Source organism: Saccopteryx leptura, chromosome X, assembly GCF_036850995.1.
Source record: "Saccopteryx leptura isolate mSacLep1 chromosome X, mSacLep1_pri_phased_curated, whole genome shotgun sequence".
Taxonomy (NCBI): Eukaryota; Metazoa; Chordata; class Mammalia; order Chiroptera; family Emballonuridae; genus Saccopteryx; species Saccopteryx leptura.
Window position 1 is genome coordinate 23,073,094 of NC_089516.1, and position 20,388 is coordinate 23,093,481.

General features: G+C 39.4%; 1 protein-coding gene across 2 annotated transcripts in view; it reads right to left on the bottom strand.

Moving 5' to 3' along the window:
- Positions 1-861: 861 nt before the first annotated feature.
- Positions 862-20,388, bottom strand: part of TASL (TLR adaptor interacting with endolysosomal SLC15A4) — a 37,004-nt gene continuing 17,477 nt past the window's right edge. For both annotated transcript variants that reach the window (XM_066356397.1, XM_066356396.1), the window contains exon 2: positions 862-4,297. In XM_066356397.1, coding sequence (XP_066212494.1) covers positions 3,403-4,296 — 894 coding nt within the window. In that variant the 5' untranslated portion in view covers position 4,297 and the 3' untranslated portion in view covers positions 862-3,402. The remainder of the gene's footprint in view (positions 4,298-20,388) is intronic.

The following is a 20,388-nucleotide window of genomic DNA, read 5'->3' on the forward strand; positions in this document are numbered from 1 at the left end:
TTGTACCAGTTTACCAAGTTCTTGCTTAATAAGTGGCCTTGGTACTTGTTTCTAGCTATTTGCTAGACTTACAATATAGTAAGATTACAGAGAACACTGTATGCAAGCACAGGTGTGTCTTCCCTACTATGTTTAATGCACAGTGTTCCAACAACCGCACCCCCCAGAAAACAGCATCAAATAAATGCTCACTGAAAAAAACGAACCAGTCTACAGGCATGCCTCATTTTGTTGCATTTCATTTTATTGTGCTTCACAGATGTTTTTTGTTTTTTGTTTTTTGGGTTTTTTTACAAATTGAAGGCCAGACCCTCCACCAACAAAAAAGATTATGATTCATTTTATTGTGATACTTGGTTTATCATGGTAGTCTGGGACTGAACCTGCAAAATCTCTGAGGTATGTCTATACTTTGTAACAAACTATTTTTTAGTAAGTAAGCAAAATGAAAAATATCCATGAAAATATTTTATTATAATGCATTTTATTATAGTATTTAACTTGCTATAAGAAACTAAGTTCAGTTATTCAGTCAATTTTCTCCTTGAGTAGGAACCCTCAATAGCAATTTTTTCTAGTCATAATTATCTGTTTTTCACATTTATGGTCTTTCACTTCGACCACTAGATGCAGTACGTAACACAACCCAAACTTATTTATCCATTTGACAAATATTGATTGGGTACCTACTATGTGCAAGTGCTGTTTGGAACATGGAGAAACAAATGATTAAATCAAAGCTTATTCTGGAGGGGGGAAGATATACAAATAAATATTATCAACCAAAACACTATGAAGAAAAAAATGAAGTAGCATAATAATAAAGAGATTCCAGTCTTTAATGAGAAAACAAGTCTTTAATGAGACAAACATAGTAGTCAACACAAGAGTTGGTGGTAGTGGTTAAGAGCCAAGATTTTCAAGTTAAATGGAACAAGATTCACATTCAGTTCCATCACCCATTGTGTACCCTTGGACAAATTACTGAACTTCCCTGAGCCCAGCTGGCTCCTCTGTCTAAAAACAACGTAGGCACTCTCTCTCATATGGTCATTTTGAGAATTGTATAAGATCATCTATACAAAAGGTTTATCATGATACCAGACACAGAGCAAGTAATTAATACATAGCAGCTATTATGATGATATACATAAAATAGTGAATAATATTTCTGAATAATCATTTAACCAAGTTCCCTTATACAATATTATACATTGTTAAAAAAAATAATTCACTGTACAGATACAAATACTGAGAAATGGAGAGGATGCTATTGTGCTCCACAGATCCCTCCTTTGGGATGAGGAGCTCATTCCCCCAGCAGTGTGCAGAGTTTGGCTGCTAAAGGCTCGCATTTGATTCTCACTTTGAGAATTTTGCCTTCAACTGAACTGTCTCAGCTAACGTTATTGCCAACCCTCAAATTTCAATGTGGATCTATTTTGAAGGACCACTCCAACTCCAGAGCTCTCTGTGGAAACCTCTTCTGCTTTCCTTACTCCATCACAGAGACTGTTCTCAACACTCCCCAAATAACTTGCTTACCAGTCTCCATCTCAGAGTCAGATTCCCCAGAGAAGCTGAATTAAGTCAATTAATTGTTACATGGGCAAGGCACTGCTGTGGTGCCGCTTTGACAAACTTCATCAGTAAAAGGACAGCTAGTGTGTTAAGATTTGGTGGGCCATCACTTCTCTGTCACATTCATGCAACTCTGCCATTCTAGTGTGAAAGAGGCCACGGACAATACACAAATGAATGGGTGTGGCTATATTCTAATCCAGCCCTATTTTATGGACACTGAATTTGAATATCATAATTTTCCCATGTCACAAAATACACATATTTTGATTGGCTTTTCCATTTTTAGATGGTTTTAAAAAATTCTTAGCTCATGGGAGTTCAAAAAGAATGTAACTACATTTTCTGTGGTGATCATTTTGTAATATATACAAATAACAAATCATGTTGTACACTTCAATTTTTTTTTTAGAGAGAGAGAGAGAGAGAGAAGGACAAGAAAGGAGAGAGTTGAGAAATATCAACTCATAGTTGCATCACTTTAGTTGTTCATTGATTGCTTCTCATATGTGCCTTGACTAGGGGGCTTAAGCAGAACCAGTGACCCCTTGCTTAGCCAGTGACCTTGGCCTCAAGCCAGCAACCTTTGGGCTCAAGCCAGCAATGTTTGGGCTTAAGCCAGTGACACTGGGATCATGTTGATGATCCAATGCTTAAGCCGGCGACCCCACTCTCAAGCTGACAAGCCTGTGCTCAAGCTGGTGACCTCAGAGTTTCAAACCTGGGACCTCAGCATCCCAGCTCAGTGCTCTATCCACTATGCCACCACTTGTCAGGAAAAATTAATATAATGTTATATGTTAATTATATCTCAAAAAAAAAGAGAGATAAACAGTTGGCAGACTAGATTTAGCCAATGGCTATAGTTTGTCAATTCCTGAGCCACAGGACAAGGGGTAGAGCAGCATGGCGCTCATAAAGCCACCCTTCTGGTTCATGAATTTACAGAATTTGTCATCGTGGCACTCTAAACATTGTAACCTTGCTTTCAGGCTACAGAAGACCCCTTCTTGGTTCCAGAAGGGTCAAGAGAGCATAAAGAAAAGGAAAAGAAAATATGGGAAATATGATTTATAATTTTTCATCACCAAGAAAATCATACGTCGCAAAATCAAAATAGTTTAATATTCATTATGTGGTGTTTCCAATTTAGAAAACTTCGTCTCCAGTAGAAAAGAGAATTAGAAGATTGGAGTGGCTGTTTTGCGGCTGTAGCTATAGCTAAGTAATCATTCCAAAATAAAACACAATTGCAATTTGCTACTGTTTTCAAGTTTATAGCAAATATATAGCTTAAGTGATCCACTGATAAAGAAGAGAGAAGAGAGATAAATATATTTGGAAACTGTTCGAACCTGTCTCTCTACCCAGATATAGCAGCCTTCTACAGTTCATTTCCCTCAAGAAGAAAGACTTAGAGGAATGCATTTGAGTAACAAACATATTTTTAACTCCTCACCCTGAAACCTTTGGCTTTTTACTTTTGGCAGGATGTGTATTCTTCTTCTTTGGGCTGTCTTCTTTTTCAATTTCTATACTCCTTGAAATGAATCCTGCCTTTGCTTTTTTAAATTATCATTTTTATTTTTATTTCATAGCTATACAACCCTGGCTTTGAAATCATTCTTTAGAGCTCTCCTTCCCCATCCCTTCATTATGTGTCATATTATGTGATTTCCTCTTAATTCACACCTGATCTCCAGCCAACATTTACTTCTCTAGCTCGTGACTCCATCACAAAACCATCCTCCGAATTCTCAGAATAAATAAAGTGTTGTTTTAGCTATGAGTAGTTGAGAAAGAAGAGTGGAAGCATCCTCTCTATGGATTCACATTGCTATACTGTGAAATATGGAGACTAGGAGTGCTGATTTCAGTAGACACCAACTGTAATAGGCGGTTAATGACTATATCCCTGGCTTTTGAGGTCTCCAGCTTCTTCTCTCTGGACACTTGGAGACTAATTTGGTCCACACTTGTCATGATGAGTTCAGATGCCAGAATCTGGGTAGGGGAACTGTCATGAAACACGGTGTCCATAATGTACTGCTTATATAACTCCACCACCTTCTGTTCTAGGTACTCATTCAGCACAGCATTAGAAACAGGATTCTGCATTTGTAGGCTGCTTTTCTCCTTGATGCTGGTTATTCTCCAGTAGGATGAATACCGCTGGATAGGTTTCTGGGGAAAGTCGCTGGGCTGAGTAGAAATGGAATCCTCCATCGTCAAAGGAATCTCAGATGATTTCAGCAAAGGGCCATATTCAAAACTGCTCTCAGAGGGAAAATCTGTTGTCTCTGAATTAATGGCCATCACCTGGCCCCCTGCAATATGTAAGTCATTATAATTCTTGCAAATACTTTTGCAGGAAGGTGGGACCAAGTAGGTCTCTCTGCTGGGGTCTCTGCATATTTCAACTGCAGCCAAGTTTGGGCTTTCAAACACAGGATTGGGATTTGTCTGTAGCACTGTCATTCTCGGATTTCTACTGGGTTGGCTCTCTCTTGAATGCACTGAAGAAATGAACTTGCTGGAGGATTTGCAGCTCAGGTAGAGACTTCTGACTTGTGTTTCATCCACAGAGGAATAGGAAAGAGCAGCAGATTTCATCTCTTCTTCCTTTTCCTCAGCCACCTTCTCATTATAGGATGCACAATTCCAGGGGATGTTATTCCAGTAGGCAAGTCCACTGAGGTACCCTTCTGACAGCATTCTGGAAAGAGAGTTGATAAGTAACAATGGGGAAAATGAAGACTGGGATTTTTTAAGTTGGCAGTTGATGCATTAAAAAAGTAAAGGATGGCCCTGGTTGGTTAGCTCAGTGTTAGAGCATCGGCCCAGTGTCTGGATGTCCCAGGTTCAATTCCCAGTTAGGAGTTAGGGCACACAGGAGAAGCGACCATCTGCTTCTCCACTCCTCCCCCTCCCCTTTCTCTTTTTCTGTCTCTCTTTCTGTCTCTCTCTCTCTCTCTCTCTCTCTCTCTCTCTTCCCCTTCTGCAGCCATGGCTCAATTGATTCAAGCACACTGGCCCCGGGCACTGAGAATGGCTCTGTGGAGCCTCTGCCTCAGGCAATAAAAAAATAGCTTGATTGCATGCATGGCCCCAGATGGGCAGAGCCTCAGCCCCAAATGAGAGTTGCCACATGGATCCCAGTCAGGATGCAGGCAGGAATCTGTCTCTCTAGCTCCCCTCCTCTCACTTGGAAAAGAAGAAAAAAATGAAGGAAATAAATGTAGTCATTTCATTCATTCACCAAGCCATTACTAATTTTGTGCCTGCTGTGTACCAGGACTATGGCATGTGCTGGAGATATAAAGATGACTAGGACATAGTTCCAGCCTTCAAGAAATTTCCACTATGGGAGAGAATAAATAGATACAAACAATTTCTATATTGTATTACTGAGGGTTCAAATAGTAATAGGCACAAAGGAAGTACAGAAGAGAAACCCTTAATACCACTTGGGGATAAGGGAAGGGTTACAGGATGTGTCACAGAGAAGATGACATTTCAGCAAAACTGTGAAGACTAAGTAAGAGTTCCAGCCATAGGCAAAGACTTATAGGAGAATGTAGTGGCCAGTTATCTTAACCTAGATGCTAAGCATAAGTAGGAGGGGCTCGGGAAAACAAGCTGGAACTGTATCATGAAGGGCCTTAAGAGTCTAGCAAAGGCATTTGCATCCTGCCTCAGGGAGATGGAGAGTGATTGAGAAGCTGTAGATGGGGAAGCAACATAGCTAATGAGTTACCATAAAGACAATGAGGCAAATTCTACTGAAAATAGTGTTACTTGGCCCATCTTTGTATTTTATACCTTGGAGCTTGCACAGTTGTTTACATTTAGGAGGGACTCAAAAGATATTTGTTCATTTGAATTAAAGATCTGACAACAATGGCATGGTATGAAATTAATTCACTATCAACCCATCACGAAGGACCACAAAGCCTCACCTACCTTTGCAGCCCAGGATGAGTTCCTTGCCCTACCCTGCCTACTTCTCATGAGACCTATAAATGTCTCTGCACCCAGCTGATGTGTTTACCTATAGCCTGGTTACCAAAGAGCTTTCCTGACCATGGGCTTCCCCTATACCTGCCTCCCCCAGCACCCTCAGCAATTGGCACCTGAGTCTGGAGTGGCTAGAATAGGCTAGAAACCAGCAGCTGCGTTTTCTAAAAGAGGAACACACTGACATTCTTGGCACTGGGCAAGAGACAACAAGGAAAACTGAGCCTCTTTGTCCTTGAAAGCTGGGCTTCTAAAACAGACTTGTCAACATGAACCTCAATTGAAAAGTCAAGTTAGAAAAGGATTATTTTAACCACATGTAAGAGTCCTTTTTAAAAATTACCATCTCTTTTATATTCATGCAGTTATTTCCCAAGTAAAAAATTTTCATTGTATAAGGCAAATATGATAAATATAGTTATACAATTATTATAATTGTACAAGAGTAATATTTCCATGTTTATTTTCTCTTTTTGGAATTATTCTAAGATATATTCAGCAATTTTATCAATTATTTAAATGTGTCTATTCTAGGAATAGTCATGTGCCATAAAGATACAAAATTAAAGGTCTTCAACATATTCATGAAGTAATTCTTGTATGCTGGACACACAAGGATCAATAAAATGTTTTTCTTTTCTGATAAAAAAAAAAAAACCTTTCTAAATGTGGTTCTGCCCTCAACAAACCGAACATCCAGGTGAAAAAGTTCATCTTTATGTACATGAGAAGATAATTAACAGAGCAAAAAGTTTCCCATGAAGGTTTCATAGTGAGGCAGTTGTTCTCGGCCTTCCCACTCCACCCCACCAAGGCTGCAGCTTGAACCTTCTTCCTTTGAAGCCTCAGGACATCACTGCAGAAAACCAGAGCAGAAACACAACTTTCAGCTTTTGAGTTTCTAAACTGGCTTCAGAAACTCTCAGCAGAAACCATAGTTTTAAAGGAATGGCTTTGAGTGGGGGAGAGAGAGAGAGACTGACAGACAGGAAGGGAAAGAGATGAAAATCATCAGCTTGTAGTTGTGGCACCTTAGTTGTTCATTGATTGCTTTCTCATACGTGCCTTAACTGGGAGTCTCTAGCCGAGCCAGTGACCACTTGCTCAAGCCAACAACCTTGGGCTTAAACCGGCAATCTTAGGCTTCAAGTCAGTGACCTTTAGGCTCAAGCCAGCAACCATGGGGTCATGTCTATGATCCCACACTCAAGCTGACAACCCCACACTCAAGCTGGATGAGCCTATGCTCGAGCCAGTGACCTTAGGGTTTTGAACCTGGGTCCTCAGCATCCCAGGGTAAAGCTCTATCCACTGTGCCACTGCTTAGTCAGGCCAGAGAAATGGCCTTTGAGATACCATAACCTGAGCTTTTAAGCTTCAAAATCCAGAACCCTTAGGGCATAATATTTATGGATCAACAATATACTCAGTGAATGAACTCCCCCATGGAGTGAAACAGATAGGCTCCAGATAGGTTTGGGAGCCAAGACTAGATGAGGTCTGTGCCATAGATCCTAGGTAGAATTTGAGGAAGCAAGAAGTCTCACAAAATCCCCTCCTTCCCAGCAGGGTGCAGGAGCAGGAAGAGAGCCAGCCAGGTGGATTGCCTGGAAGGACAGATCACAGAAGCTGCCTCAGCAAGTCTGCTCACACACCAGCATGCTGCCCAGAGCCTGGAAACCTGGAGAAGACCTAGATTTGGAATAGGAAGATTGTGGACATGATCTCTACAGACTGTTAACCAGGGCCCAGGTGAAGGATGAGAAGTTACCATGGATGCCAGTGCGACTACATAATGAAAACCAAAGATGCCCCTTACCCCCACAGCCCAAACTGATCCTATGGCTCTATGTGAGCAAGCTGTAACTTGGAGGAAACCCAAGGAGGACGGAGCCCTGAAGTGACCAAAGAAATCCTGATTGACAGTGATTACTCAGCAGAATGTGAGCTGAGCTCAAAAGTGAGCTCAAATTGAAGTAGAGAAAAACAAGTATTTCCAGGAAAAATAGTTGGTTAGGCATATGATGTATTTCCCATCCCCTAGACTTCACTGAAACAACAGTAAATGATTTTTAAAAAATATGATCCATAAAAAGAAAAGAAAAGGGTGGGGGAGAACAGGAAAAGAGATGAATACAATAATGTTTTAGAAGCTGGAAAGTAGGAGTCTGAGGGTTAATCACTTATGAGACCTGACAAAGCTGAATCTTACAAGACCTATGGAAAAATCCAAGGAACCAATCTGGTTTAAATTTCCTAAATGTTCAGGAATTGGTAGCAATGTGTACCTTTTGGAAGTAAGGGAAAGGAGGTGTATCTAAAGTAAGAAAGGTTGATTGAAAGTCTATTTAAAAGGCGATCAGAAACCCAGATCCTCTCCCTCATTCCGGGTAGTCAGGTGACCGTCTCCCATCTTCATTCCCAAAGGAAAATTTGAGATGTATTCTCTGAAAAATAAGACATAAGGTCTCTGGCCTATGAGATACCAGTTGAGGATAGAACTGCTGAACCAATAACAATGGGGAACAATTTTTTTTCATTTTCTGTTGCATGAGGTTTTAGAACTGTTTCTATATATATCTGCATCGCTGACTCCAAATCTGAAATCCATTTTTTGGTGCATGCTTTAGTTTTTATGCAATTTTATTTTTTTTTGTTACACTTAATGGCGTGAATTGGTTTTTAAATTGGAGTTAAAGGGCAACAACTCTTGGATTGAACATAACAACAAGGCAATTAATGTTTTACAAATATCACTTTTACATAATTGTAGTTGTTTTTAAATGTAAAAAATTATTATCTGATAAGAACACCCTCTTATTTTGTTTTAAGATTGAATCATGGCTTCTTCGAGTAGGTGTAAATGTAAGAATAGTCCTGACACCTTCTGTTATACATGTGGCTGTTACACACTTCAACGTCAAAAGTGTAATATTTCATCATTTGTGACACGTGCATATATTGCCTATTTTCAAGTTCTCCTTGGCGATCAAGAGAAAAATTGGGCTCCTCATATTGTGTGTCATAATTGTGAGGAAATGCTTCATGACTGGATGAAAAGAAAACGCAAAGAAATGCCTTTTGGTATCCCATGGTTCGGCATGTACCTAAGGACCACAGCAGTGACTGTTATTTCTGTCTGATCCATACAAAGGGCATCAGCAAGAAAAAACGGCATATGATTGCATATCCTAATATTCCTTCAGCAATATGATCTATCCCACACTCTGCAACACTCCCGGTTCCAGTCCAGTTTTCAATGGTTTTATTTCTTTTAAAAACAAAGAAAGTGAACATGGTAATCAAGTGTATTTTGATAAGATGCGTGAGGAAATGGTTGTAAAATCTGAAGGGTCTTCTTCTGATGCCAAGCAGTCATTAACCCCTCAGCAGTTTAGCCAACCCAAATTGAATGACTTAATAAGAATTACATAAAAATTGTCCTCGACTTTCTGAAGTATGAGGAGCATAACTGGATCATTTGCGTGGATTGTAAAATGGTAAATTTCCTGCTAGGACAACAGAGAGGTTTCATGAAGTATCCTTGCTTTCTGTGTTTGTGGGACAGCCGAGCTCGGGAGAAACACTGGACACAGAAGGAGTGGCCAAAATGTGAAGCTCTGGAAGTAGGGATGCAAAATATTGTGAATGAACCTGTAGTTAATCGAGACAGGATCACTTTTCCCCCACTTCACATCAAACTTGGCTTAATGAAGCAGTTTGTTCAGGCTTTGAATACAGAAAGTGAATGCTTTCAACATATTATTTCTGCTTTTCCTGCCTTGTCTTTCGAGAAGATAAAAGCAGGTGTATTTGATGGACCTCAAATTCAAGCCCTCATATGTGATGAAGAATTTGCCAGGAAGATGAATAAGGAGGAGAAAGCAGCATGGCAGTCTTTTGTGGCAGTTACAAAGAACTCCCTTGGCAACAAAAAAGCAGAAAACTATGAACTTCTGGTTCAAAGGATGCTGTTGGCTTTCCGTGACATTGGATGTAACATGAGCATTAAGATTCACTTCCTAAACAGTCACCTTGATAAGTTTCCCAAAAGTCTTGGAGCTGTTAGCGATGAGCAGACTACTGCTGGAGCATCAAACGAGATTGTCCTCCACAAGTACACAAACACAAGAGCTACAAATGCAAATTTTTGCCTAAATAGAATTTAAATAAGTTTTACGCAAATCTTATGATTAAAATAAGTGTTTTAATATGTTCTATTTCAAAATTGTAGACAAATTCTGATGCAATCATATCTTTTAGTGTATTAATGTATTTACTGCATTATATAAATTATTATATTTTCACAAAGATGATGCCCAAGAAGATATTCTACTTCATTATGTTAAACTAAATGTTGAAAATTTTACAATAAGATGAAAACCTAAAATCTTGAATTGCAAAAAACCTGTAGCTTACAGAGAATAACTAATGTCAGATTTGAGATCAGCACACTCGAATTAGGTAAGAACAAGTGTTTTTGTGGATGCAACAAAAATTTTGTTCCCCAATGTAATAGATAGATTCAAAAACATATGCATCTAGATGCTGAAATCCATGACCTCTCTCCTTAGCTCCAAGAATGCTGCTAGAAGGGCATCCACCTTCCAGGCAGGATACTGTGAAGACTGTTCTGGAGAATCAGACTTGCCTAAGAAGAGCAATTGACATCAGGGGTCCCCCAACAAAATGGGGCAACCAGGTCACCTTTCATTCAAGTTCACAATCAGTAAAGCCAATTTAGCTTCTTGGATCTTCCATCCTTAAATCTGAATAATAGAATTTTGAAATATCTGTGGAAAGCTCTCAATGAGAGAGACCAAAACAGCCACTTAGAGGAAACAAACTTGGGGTGGGGGGGTGGAATACTGTTGATATTCTCAAGGCAATAAGAATAATACTACAATCTTGAATTATGAATGAGATGCTATTAAAAAACATTCTGTTGCTGCCTGATCTGTGGTGGCGCAGTGGATCGGGCGTCGATCTGGAATGCTGAGGTCACTGGTTCGAGGCCCTGGGCTTGCCCAGTCAAGGCACATATGGGAGTTGATGCTTCCTGCTCCTCCCCCTTCTCTCTCTCTCTCTCTCTCTCTCTCTCTGTTCTCTAAAATGAATAAATAAATAAAAATAATTTTAAAAAAACATTCTGTTGCTGGGTAGCTCAGTTGGTTAGAGCATTGTCCCAATATGCCAAAGTTGTGGGTTTGATTCCTGGTCAAGGCACACACAAGAATCAACCAATGAGTGCATAAATAAATAGAACAACAAATCAATGTTTCTCTCTCTCTCTCTTTCTCTCTCTCTCTCTCTTTCTCTTTCCTTCCTCTCTCTCTAAAATAAATAAATAAATATTTTTTTAAATAAAAAAACATTCTGAAACTCTTGGAAATATAAAATGATAGAGAATTTTAAAACTTAATAGAAATTATTAGGGAGTAAAGTTTAGGCAAATTCTATTTTGAAAGTAGAACAAAAATATAAGATGGAAAATAGTAGAGAAAAGAGAAAATTAGAAAACCAGCCCAGGAGATAGATCCATTACCTGAATAGTAGAAGGTTCAGAAATAGGACAGAGTAAACAGAGGAGAAATTCAAAGAATTTAACAATATTTCTCAGAATTAAAGGACATGAGTTCCCAAAATACTAGGTAGAAATAGACCACACCTCTTCTCATTATTGTGAAATGGTAAAACACTTGGGACAAAGAGAAAATACTGTAAGTTTCCAGAGAGGAAAAAAGGCAGGAAAAAAAAAAAGTCAAAGAACTGGAATGTTTAGACTTTTCAACAACATGAAAAGCAAAATGATCGTGTAACAATGCCTAAAAATTCTTGAACAAAATTTATTTCAACCTAGAATTTAATAACCAAATTCTCAATCAAGGATGAAGACAGAATAGAGATATTTGTAAGTCAAACTCTCCAAGAGCTCATCTCCTGGGCAACTTTCTCAGGAAGTGAATGAAAGGTATGCTCCTATGAAAGGAGCCTGTCAATCAATAAAAAGAAGAAAAGGGATACAGGAAACAGGAAATCCAGCACAGGAGAGAAACAAAGGAGCCCTCAAACTGGGAGAGCCTAAGCCCCCCTCCCATACCCTGCACTGTACAGGGCCCCCCTCTGGCCCTCCTTCAGTTGTGCCCCTCCCTACAGGGTGAGCCCAACATGATGGAACTCACCCAGTCTCTGCACTATTGCCTTCTTTCTTCTTATTATTCTTTTTCCAAGTGAGAAGAGTGGAGAGAGACAGACTCCTGCATGTGCCCTGACCAGGACAGGGATTCACACGGCATACCCTGTCTGGGGCTGATGCTCTGCTCATCTGTGGCCATACTTATATCCAAGCTATTTTTTAACACCTGAGGTGGAGGCTCCACAGAGCCATCCTCAGCACTGTGGGCAATGCACTCCAACCAACTGAGCCAGGGCTGCAGGAAGGAAAAGGAGGGAAGAGGAGAGAAGCAGATGGTAGCTTCTCCTGTGTGCCCTGACTGGGAATCAGACCCAGGACATCCACATGCCGGACCAGTGCTCTACCACTAAGCCAATCAGCCAGAGCCACTATTACCTTCTAAACCACATTCCTGCTACTCAGGACCTCAGAATTCCTCACTCAAATCACCCAGACCCAATCTTAGTGTTTGTGCAGGTTTTTCTCCAAATCTATCATGAGCAAGCCCTGTAGCAATGAAAGCAGGTTTTTGTTGGGGCTGAGGACTGGAACTGGATATGTGGGCTGAGTGTGAGGTGCCGCCCAGACTAGGAAGAGAAAGTGGAAAGAAAGGCTGTAGACTGAGGCTACCCACTTTTCATCCTAGGCCCAGGAAGTATCACAGAGTCCTACCTATAATAAAAGTAAAAGGACATTCAAGGATGAAAGTCGTGTAACAGGTTCAAAGGCAACCTGACTGATTGGAGCAGATCAGAAGTCTTTTGGAGATAATGGTGAAATGAAAAACAACTTCATAAGTCTTCTCATCATGAAGTAGGACTCATATAATTGGTTATAGACTTTAGGGGTGAATTAGGAAAAGCTAAACAAGTGAAAAATCTAAACCAGCACTGTCTAACAACTTTCTGGAATTATGGAATGATCTGTATCTGTGCTGTCCCAAATATTAACCAATAGCCATATATGGCTACTGAGTACTTGAATTGTGGCTAATAAAACTAAATTTTAATTTTGTTTAATTTAAAATACCACATAGCCTACATTGAATAAATAGCACAGACTTAGAAGATAGTAAAGCTGATAATACAAAATTTTAAAATACTGAAGACAAGTAATTATGACTGCAATTTAAAGTTTACTGGATGAGCACTGACCAGATAGCTTGGTTGTTTAGTGCATCATCCTGATACACAAAGGTTGTGGGTTCAATCACTGGTCAGGGCACATAAAAGAATAGATTGATGTTTCTGTCTCACTCTTTCCTTTCCTCTCTCTCTACAATCAGTCAATAATTTTTTAAAAGTAAGTAAATAAAGTTCACTGGATAGCTACTGTCATAACATAATTCTAGAGTAATGTCTGATTAATTCATTCATTTCTGTACTCCTTCCAAGAAATATCCAAAGGTGATGAACTACAAGCATTAACTTTTAGATGTGTGTTAATAAAATGAGATCCTTATCTGAGACGTTTTGTTTTGCTATTTTGAAAGTCTCTATATAGAACTTGCTTTCAATTTTTTGGTTGTTTTTATCGGGAGAAGTCTAGCACGCCCATGTGAATGCTTCAAAACAATTTTTTTGTTTCACCTGTGTGGTCTTGTAGGTTGTCTCTGAGGTGATGGAAGTGCTGTCCAATAGCATTTTCTGTGGTGATGAGATAGATGTTTGATATGTGTCCTGTCCAATGCAATAGCAGAGAGCTGCACATGACTAGTGAGGACTTCAAATGTGCTTAGTGTGAAATCTAAATTTGATTTAAATTGCCACACTTGGCGACCATATTGCACACCACAGATCTAGATAATTATAAATGTCAAATCATAATTTAATAAAAAGTTGTACAGCAAAAAACTTTGGTTCTCTACATGGCTGAGTTGTAAATAGTTTTTGCATAGTCAGCTATAATAATATATAAATCACTGAAAACTGATCTAACAAAATTTAAAGTATAGCCACAGGATGACAATAAAGTCAGAAAACAAAGATAATGTTTATCATTTAAAATAATGTAATGTCAATAAAATTTGTCTTGGGCATCTGCCTGTGTGTCCAGACTGGGTAGTCACTCCATATAGTGAGAGGAACAGGACAAGGATGTATGTATATGGTGAAAACCAGGGTAAAAAAGAGAACTAAATCTTTATTTTGATGGTGACAAGTCAATAAACAATGCCCAAAACTAAAAAATCTAAAAATTGAAATACATGCAGGCTATTTAAAGAAATGGTAGTTGCTGGGCAGATAAAATATAAGGTCTACCGGAAAGTTATGTCCGTTTCTATCACAAGTTTTGACACGTAAGCACATGTTTATTTGGCGCATGTGTACCTCTCTATTTTTATCACTTAATGTATACATACTGACGTAGCAAATTAACTAAAACAAAGTTGATTCACGTTAGTCTTATGTGTGAAGCGATAGTGTACCCATGGCTACTGATAAAGTTCATTTACGCCACTGTAATTTTTACGAATTTCAACAAGGAAGAAATGCTACAGAAGCATGGCTGTTGCATCCACCATATTCCCCGGACTTAGCACCCTCCGACTATCACTTGTTTTTGTCCTTACAAAATTTTTTGAAGGGCAAAAAATTTAAAAATGAAGAAGATATCAAACAAGAACTGGTTCAATTTTTCGCATCAAAAGATAAAACATTTTTCAAAAATGGGATATACAAATTGCCCTCACGCTGGCAAGAAATCATTAATAATAATGGCAATTATATTATTTAATAAAGTTTATTGATGGTAAGAAAAATTTGTATTTTGTTTTATTCCAAAAATGGACAGAACTTTCTGGTAGACCTTATATATTATGCTCACTTTGTTAAAGATGGGGCTGCCCACGTGGAAGCCCGTCGCCCAGGTGATATTAATGTGTGTAGGGTGTGGGCTGTGGGCAGGCAGGATCCTTGTAGCCTGGGGCTTGGTTTTAGGACTAAGCCTTTCCCACCCTTTTTGATGTGGGGTGGTGCAATCCCATCATGCCTCAGATAAGTGACTTTGTACTAGAGACTTCCCTATTTTGTATATTGAATTAAAGGTTTTGATTTCTGAACTATAAAGTGGGGCAGACTGGGAGCTTGCTCTCTCTCGGTTCCTGAGATTAGCATTAGAGAGCAGAGAGCAGAGTAAGGCCACGTGGAGACAGGAGAGGCCGCCAAGATGGCGGAGTGCTGAAAGAGAAGCCAGTTAGTGCAGAGTTTGTGCAGAGAGAAGGAGATGGAGAACAAAGGAGAATGAGGCTAGTCAGCTAGAAACCTTTGATTCTAGGAAACTCGGATAAGTTAGTAGCTTTGTGAGCGCTGAATGAGTGGGTTTTGGAGCCCAGTGTGTGTTTTTACTTGCCCACCGGGTGCAAGGTAGGATTAAAGCTAATATCCCACCAGTTCGTGGCTCCATTGTTTCATTACCGTCTGTCCAAATCTAATGAGAACCTGCATGGGCCAAGCAGCTGTGATGGTGGCTGTGCCTACTGGCTTCACAGTAGTAAATATCAATTAGTCAAATGTGATTAAAGACATTGCTTCTGGATAATATTTTTTTCCTAGCAAACATCTTAGAATTATTTGATATAAATTATGTGCATGTATAACTTTGATTAATGTTTCAATTGAAATAAGAATAAAAGACAAGCCTGACCAGGTAGTGGCACAGTGGATAGAGCATCAACCTAGGATGCTGAGGATCCAGGTTCAAAACTCTGAGGTTGCTGGCTTGCGTGCAGACTCACCAGCTATAAAGCACAGGGTGGCTGGCTTGAGCATGGGATCATATACATGACCCCATGGTTGCTGGCTTGAGCCCAATAGTTGCTGGCTTGAGCCCAAGGTAGCTGGCTTGAACAAGGGGTCACTGGCTCGGCTGAATTCTCCTGGTCAAGGCACATATGAGAAAGCAATCAGTGGCCTGACCAGGCAGTGGCACAGTGGATAGAGTGTCGGACTGGGATGCGGAGGACCCGGGTTCGAGACCTTGAGGTCGCCAGCTTGAGCATGGGATCATCTGATTTGAGCAAAAGCTCACCAGCTTGGACCTAAGATCGCTGGCTTGAGCAAGGGGTTACTCAGTCTGCTGTGGCCCAATGGTCAAGGCACATAAGAGAAAGCAATCAATGAACAACTAAGGCGTCACAATGAAAAACTAATAATTGATGCTTCTCATCTCTCTCCATTCCTGTCTGTCTGTCCCTATCTATCCCTCTCTCTGACTCTCTCTCTATAAAAAAAAAAAAATCAATCAGTGAACAGCTAAGGTGCTGCAACAATGAGTTGATGTTTCTCATCTCTCTCCCTTCCTGTCTGTCTATCCCTGTCTGTCCCTCCTTCTTTTTCTCTCTCTCTTTCTCTCTTGCTAAAAAAAAGGGGGGGGGGTCTAGGGTTTTGTTTTGAGTGATGGACCCTTTGCTATATTTGTCATTGACTGAGAACTTTCTTGCTACTTTTATTCTGATAGAATAAGAACTCTACCATTCTGATGCATGGGGCTCAAGTTAGGTCCAATGATGGAAAGACAAGCAATCTGCCCTAATGTCTAGGGATAGGGAAACCATTGGCTAAAGGACAAGATTCCTGTGAGGGAGGAGTAGGAGATAAGGGTAGAGAAGTAAATCGGGTCATGCAAGGATGAGGTCATTCTGTTTACCCTGCAGAAAATGCAAAGCTCTGGCAGATGACTAAGCCGACTCATGACATGATGTAATCAATTCATAAAGTGCAAGATGAACTTCAGTGAAGTAAGATTGAAGTTAAGGACCTAAGTTAGGTGGAGATGAATCCAGCCGCCTTCTGAGGTAATTGGGACAAGAACCAGAAAGGAGGTAACAGAAAAGGAAGAGAAGGAATGAACTTATGAGACTAAGAATCTTGGACATGAAAGTGAGTGAGAAAAGGGAACAAGCCAAGAGTAACTCTGAGCCTGGCCTGTGGTGGCACAGTGCATGGAACATCGACCTGGAACGCGGCAGTCGCCAGCTCAAACCCGGGCTTGCCCAGTCAAGGCATGTACAACAAACAACCAATGAATAGCTAGCGTGAAGCGACTATGACTTGATACTTCTCGTTCTGCCCCATCTGTAAAATCAATAAATAAAAATCTTAAAAAATAAAAAGTGACTCTGAGCCCGGGTATGCTGGGAAATTGCACCAGCATTGACCAAAAAGGATAGATCAGAAGAAGGAGCTGGAAACAGAGCTGTTGGGTTTAGTTTGGTTTAGTTTCTCTTGAGTCTGACATGAGGTCCACTCTGTGAGGGCAAATGTCAATTGTGCATTGGAGATTCAGGAAGAAAGCTCATTAGAGAGGTTACTTAAAGTCAACAGTAAAATCATCTCCCAAGTGTGGGCAGTAGGAATTTATACTGGGGGCTTGAGGAGCCTGTGATAGTGTCTGCAATCATTTCTGTGGGGAGCCTGCCTTGAACAGCACAAGGAGGGATGAGTGACAGCAAGAGCTGCGGGATTACAGAGCTTTGTAAAGACTATAAGAGCTTCAAATGTATTAAACAGATAACGTTTTAAAAATTCATGTTCAATAAAAAAATAAATAAAAAATAAATTAAAAATTTATGTTCACAGGTAAAATTTGGTTATGTATTCAGACTCACTAAGGCAAAGAAAATTATTGAACTGATAGTCAAAGGCCCAGAATTCTATTTCTGACCTTGTCACTAGCTGTGGTTTTAGTCTAGTTAGTGACAAGTTTATAAAATAGCTAATGTTAGTTCTAGCTACAACCCATATACTGTGCTGTTTTCTGTGTACTAAATCAACGGATCCCCACAAATATTCTAAGATGTAGGTACTATTATTATATCAATTTTATAGATGTCAAAATCAAATAATGTGTCCAAAGTCAGCAGGCAGTCCACTCAGAGAAAGACAAGTACCATATGATTTCACTCACATGAGGAATCTAATGAACAAAATGAACTAACAAGCAAAATCGAGACAGACTCATAGATAGAGAGCAGGCTGGCTGCTGGGGTGGCGACAAGGGAGGGGAAGGGATTGAGAGAAAAAAAGGAAAAACTCATGGACACGGACAACAGTGTGGCCATTGCTGGGTGTGGGGGGAGGTGGAAGAGGGTGTAGGGGAAATAAATAAATGGTTATGAATGAAGACTTGAATGGAGGGGTGAACACACAATACGGCGTATAGAGATGTGTTGTAGAGTTGGGTACCTGGAACCTGTATACTTATGTTATCCAGTGCCATGCCAATAAATTCGATTTAAATAAAGAAGAAGAAGGAAAAGAAGAGGGGGGAACCAGAAGGAAAAAAAAAGTGTTAAGATAGAGGGTTAGGTGAGCATTACTCAGAATCTAAAATCATTTCTGAAAAGTTAGCAGCAGAGGGCAGCAGAGAGCACGCTAAAGCAGCTTTTCAAAATTCTAAAGCTATGCAGAATAATTATTGTAATATTGGGTGAAACTCATAACCAAAAATTATACATATATTAATTAATTTAGTCTTCATTAAAACTCTTTCATGTACATTTATAATGAAAGAAATGCTGTATACTATGACATTTAAAATTTTAAAAGTACAGAAAGTTATTTGGGTTTATTTTGATTAATTGTTGGCATTTTTTCCTTAATATATTTCAGTGACTACCTGTGAAATTCTTATGATATCAGTCTTCTCAAAGGTATTACAAAATGTATACTTCAAACAAATGTTTACATATATTAGATTTTATTTAATTTGAGAAACTAAAACTTGGCCCAGTGGATTACTTCAGTTGCTCAAATTTATCACTTGAGTTTTTGTCTCTCATCATTGAAAAGCTATATATGTATATGTATATTTAGAATATATATAAAATATCTAAACATATCTGGAATTGTTCGTGACTGGTTAAGTGTGAAGGAAAAGACAGCCAAGGACATTTGCAGATGAGATATTTTAGGCAAATTTAGCCTACATTAATCATTACCAGACAGGGGAATACCAAAATTAACCTTATGTGCAAATTCACAACTTAGAAATATGTGCTGAAGTACAGCACTTTGTTAAGTCGTTTACTTGGATTTCAGAAGAAATTGCAATATACAGTAAATTCTTCTTTCTGCACTAGCATTTACTTGCCTTCTCAGAAAACTGTTGTTATAACATCTGTGAATAAGCACACTTTTAATTTACATGCAAACAACACAAGCATGAAAGCAAAAAGGAAATCTAAAGAAGGAAAAGTTTTATAAGAGGGAACATTAGGAAAAAGCTAAGTTAGGAATCAGGAAACTTGTTTATGAAAGGCCAAGTATATTTTAGGTCTCTGTAACAACTCCCCTGCCATCATAGCAGGAAAGCCACCATAGACAAAACAAACCAATGTATGTATCTGTGTTCCAAATAAGCTTTGTTTACTAAAACAGACAGAGGGTCAACTTGGCCCGTAGGCCATGGCTTACTTACTTTTGACCTAAGACAAAAAAGCAGATGCAATAAGTTGGATAGGGTGTAAAAGTAATAACAATTGTGTCAGGTGCTTTTCATACATTACCCTTAATCTGCCAACAGTACTTCATGTTAGATACACAGGGAAAGGCAAAAAGGGGCTTGCAGATGTTCATACTGAAAATAATACAGTAATTAATAAATAATACAAGAATAAACTCTGTGTTTCACATACTCACAACTGTAAACCTACTTTTGCCACACTCTGCATAGCGTAATCTGGGTTTTCCAAATGAGAAAATTGACATTTGGATAGGACAAATGATCTTCCCAAGGTCACAAAGCAACTAAGTACTAGAAGCAAGATTCAAGTCCAACTTTACTAACTCCAAAGCATGTGGTTTAATCTTAAAGCATATCATACTACTACTGCACAGTTGAGAGCGGTTGATATCACAGTCATGACAAGCAATTAGTCCTTCCAAGAAAAGGGCATCAGACCTGACTCCATTTAATAAAAACAGCACTACTGCCTGACCAGGCAGTGGCACAGTGGATAGAGCATCGGACTGTGACTCAGGAGACACAGGTTCAAAACCCCAAGGTCAATGGCTTGAGCTCAGGCTCATCCAGGTTGAGCGCGAGATCACTAGCTTGAGCACAGGGTCACTGGATTGAGCGTGGAATCATAGACATGACCCCATAGTTGCTAGCTTAAGCCCAAAGGCTGCTGGCTTGAACTCAAGGTCACTGGCTTGAGCAAAGGGTCACTGATAAAGCTGGAAGCCCCCGGTCAAGGCACATAAGAGAACAACTAAGGTGCTGCAATGAACTGATGGTTCTCATCTCTCTCCTTTCCTGTCTGTCCCTATCTGTCCCTCTCTCTGTCTCTCTCTCTGTCTTTGTCAAAGAAAGAAAGAAAGAAAGAAAGAAAGAAAGAAAGAAAGAAAGAAAGAAAGAAAGAAAGAAAGAAAGAAAGAAAGAAAGAAAGAAAGAAAGAATAAAGGAAGAAAGGTACAATGAAGTTCAGAAAGAAAAGTTCCAGGAAGACAGCCAGCAGCCACCACAGAAGGCCACATACATGTCCCAATCGTGCAACAATGCTCATGTCTTTGACATATACAAGTAATTTATCCTCTGGTCTTTTTTTTTAAAGATTTTATTTACTTATTTATTTATTTTTTTACTTATTTATTCATTTTTTTAGAGAGGAG